Source organism: Penaeus chinensis, chromosome 6, assembly GCF_019202785.1.
Source record: "Penaeus chinensis breed Huanghai No. 1 chromosome 6, ASM1920278v2, whole genome shotgun sequence".
NCBI lineage: Eukaryota > Metazoa > Arthropoda > Malacostraca > Decapoda > Penaeidae > Penaeus > Penaeus chinensis.
The window spans coordinates 15,453,724-15,456,223 of NC_061824.1; the positions used below are offsets into that span (position 1 = coordinate 15,453,724).

Sequence of the window (2,500 nt, forward strand, 5' to 3'; positions counted from 1 at the left end):
GAAACACTTCCTGGCATCTGTCGCCTCAGCCTCATCATGATTATGACGTCACGGCCATCCTGACTCTTGACTGGTAATCCGAATATATACATAGGCCTGAAGTCACACCTTGCTGAGAGCCAGTCAGCGTGAGATGTCTCTGACGGTGACGCTCCAATGGGAGATACAGATAATACCCTAATAAATGAACAAGTATAACATGAGGATTTCTTTTATTCAAGCGACACATAATAGACAAAACATATCAGTGGCGTTTACTTGTTTTTCTTTTCATTCCAGACACGGACCCCCTCCCCCCCACCACTCCGGCACGGAGGTCCCCCTCTGAGCCCCCGCTTACATGATCGGTAAAATGAACGCGAGTGTGACCTAATGCTCGTGTAAACGAGAACAGTCTTCCTTTTCACAGATTGTTTTTCTTTCTTTTAAGTGAGAGCTTTCCGTATGCTATATGGAAATTCATTATGGAAGGCAATGTAGTAAATCTATATGGGAATGTAAATCCCAGAAAAAAGTCATAAAAAGTGCGAAATGTTAATAACAGCAATGTTATTTATTTTTTGAGGATAAAAACTTGTACTTATTGATTATCAATATTATTATTTTTTTCGTAACCCACAATTACTCATTAAGTTATGTCACGAATTTGTTAATCTAGCTTCGTTTTGTTTGAGAACTCCCTATGAATTCCTCAGCCTAAAAACCCACATATTGCTAGAGCGCTGCTTGGATGTTCTCGCTGCTCCACTGAGGGCGCTCCTCCTCGCCCTGGTCTCCAGACCAAGGCAACTTTCTCTCAAATAGCCCTTTTCTCCTTAAGCGCGAAATTACGCGAGCCGTTCTTTGGTAACTATATACCCACTTATTTGCCCATACCCTTCTGTGAGTTTAAATTTAGCACGACAAAGACCCCTACCAGTGCTATTTGGAATTCACTCATTACGCGGTCTAAAGCCTGTTTTTTTTTTTTCTTTTTGCACTCTCTTTTTCACAAAGTGCACCCACTCACTTACTCACTCACTCACTCACTCACTCACTCACTCACATACTCACTCACTCTCTCTCTCTCTCTCGACTTTTCAGTGTTGTTTTCCAATCACATGGCACAAGTAAGAGAATGTGTTTGAATTACACAAAAAGAGACGATCTGTATAACATTAAATACTCGTCATAAATATAAATAAATAAGTAAAAATCTGGAAACAACCATTTCTTTTGTTACGTGAATTTAATATAAATAATTGCACATGAACACAAGTGCCCTGGAGTGTTGCGTTTGAGCACTTGGGAGAACGGTTGCTTTCCCGTCCGAAAGAAACATTTCGACTTAAAAAAGCGGGATATATGTAATGATCCTGCTACTCCAGAGTCACTTTTACCTTCTCGAGCACGTGTACATGAACGAATAGCATGGTCATACAGAGAGGCATACATTTTTCAATGTTCTCTTAACATTCACTAACAACCCGACGCCATTCACTGAAATCTGACTTGAAAACATGAGTTGTGAAGCTTCGGAGAATTGCTCGAAGCACATATAATTCGGTAGTTCCTCATTCTCCTCACGGTGAGTGAATGAGCATATGATTAATTCGTCTCTCTAGCCTTCACTAGGATCCTTTGAGCGACGTCTTCCTCCCCCACCGCCCACAGGACTCACGGCGTCCGAGCGCCGCCGAGGAGACGTGAGGTGGGGAGCGAAAAGAAGGCGGATTAGCAAAGGATCCGCTGCTGGATGGGTGAGAGTGAATAACACCAAAAGGGAAATCCTTAAGTAAAAACCGCCACTCTCAGCCACCTGAAGCACAAGCAGTGAGGGAATGAGCTTCATCAAGACGACACTTCCTCACTGTCATTACGCATTTTGCCGTTTTCTATGGCCTTTATGTCCTTCTGACTGGTAGTGTCCAGGCCGAGGGTTCTGTCCGCTCTCTGCACAGCGGCGGTGGCAGGCGAGGGTGTTGCCGTGACGCTCAGAAGGGCGTGTGACATGGGGGGCGGAGAGGAACCTCTTGGCACTAGCGCCTGCGGCGGAGATGCGGTGGTGCTCACGCTCAGCGTTTTCGTCAGCGGGGTCGCCACGGACGTCTTTGCGAGGGAGAGATCTCCGACGGACTTCACAAGGGAGGCGGAGGTAGTGGCAGACTTCAGAGTGGTGGAGACTGCAGCGGAGACGCCCTTGTAGCTTACCGCCGCCGCAGCCAGGTTGCTGGGGACGAACTCCTTGATGACTATGTGGTCCTCGAAGGTCGTGGTGCTCGACGTGTGGTGGTGGCTATGATGCTGATCTTCGGCTTTGCTCGGGGTGACGCTACTGCTGGTGTTGTTACTGCTAAAGGACGTGGAGGCGGAGTTAGTGATGGAGGAGGTGGCGGTGGAGAGATCCCTTGGGGCGTCCCTTGCAGGGACAGCGACAGCATCTTGGTGGTGGGACAACGGAGACAGCCGCATGAGATGGCCACCGCCGCCGCCGCCGCCGCCGCCTTCGCCGCCTCCTCCA

The 2,500-nt window shown here is 47.6% G+C and overlaps 1 protein-coding gene across 1 annotated transcript in view; it reads right to left on the bottom strand.

Annotated features, from left to right (window-relative positions):
- The window catches only part of LOC125026322 (uncharacterized serine-rich protein C215.13-like), a 7,343-nt gene that overhangs the window by 449 nt on the left and 4,394 nt on the right, over positions 1-2,500 (bottom strand). Inside the window, exon 3 of the mRNA XM_047614682.1 lies at positions 1-2,500. This exon is cut by the window's left edge and continues 449 nt beyond it; it is cut by the window's right edge and continues 50 nt beyond it. Coding sequence (XP_047470638.1) covers positions 1,831-2,500 — 670 coding nt within the window. The 3' untranslated portion in view covers positions 1-1,830.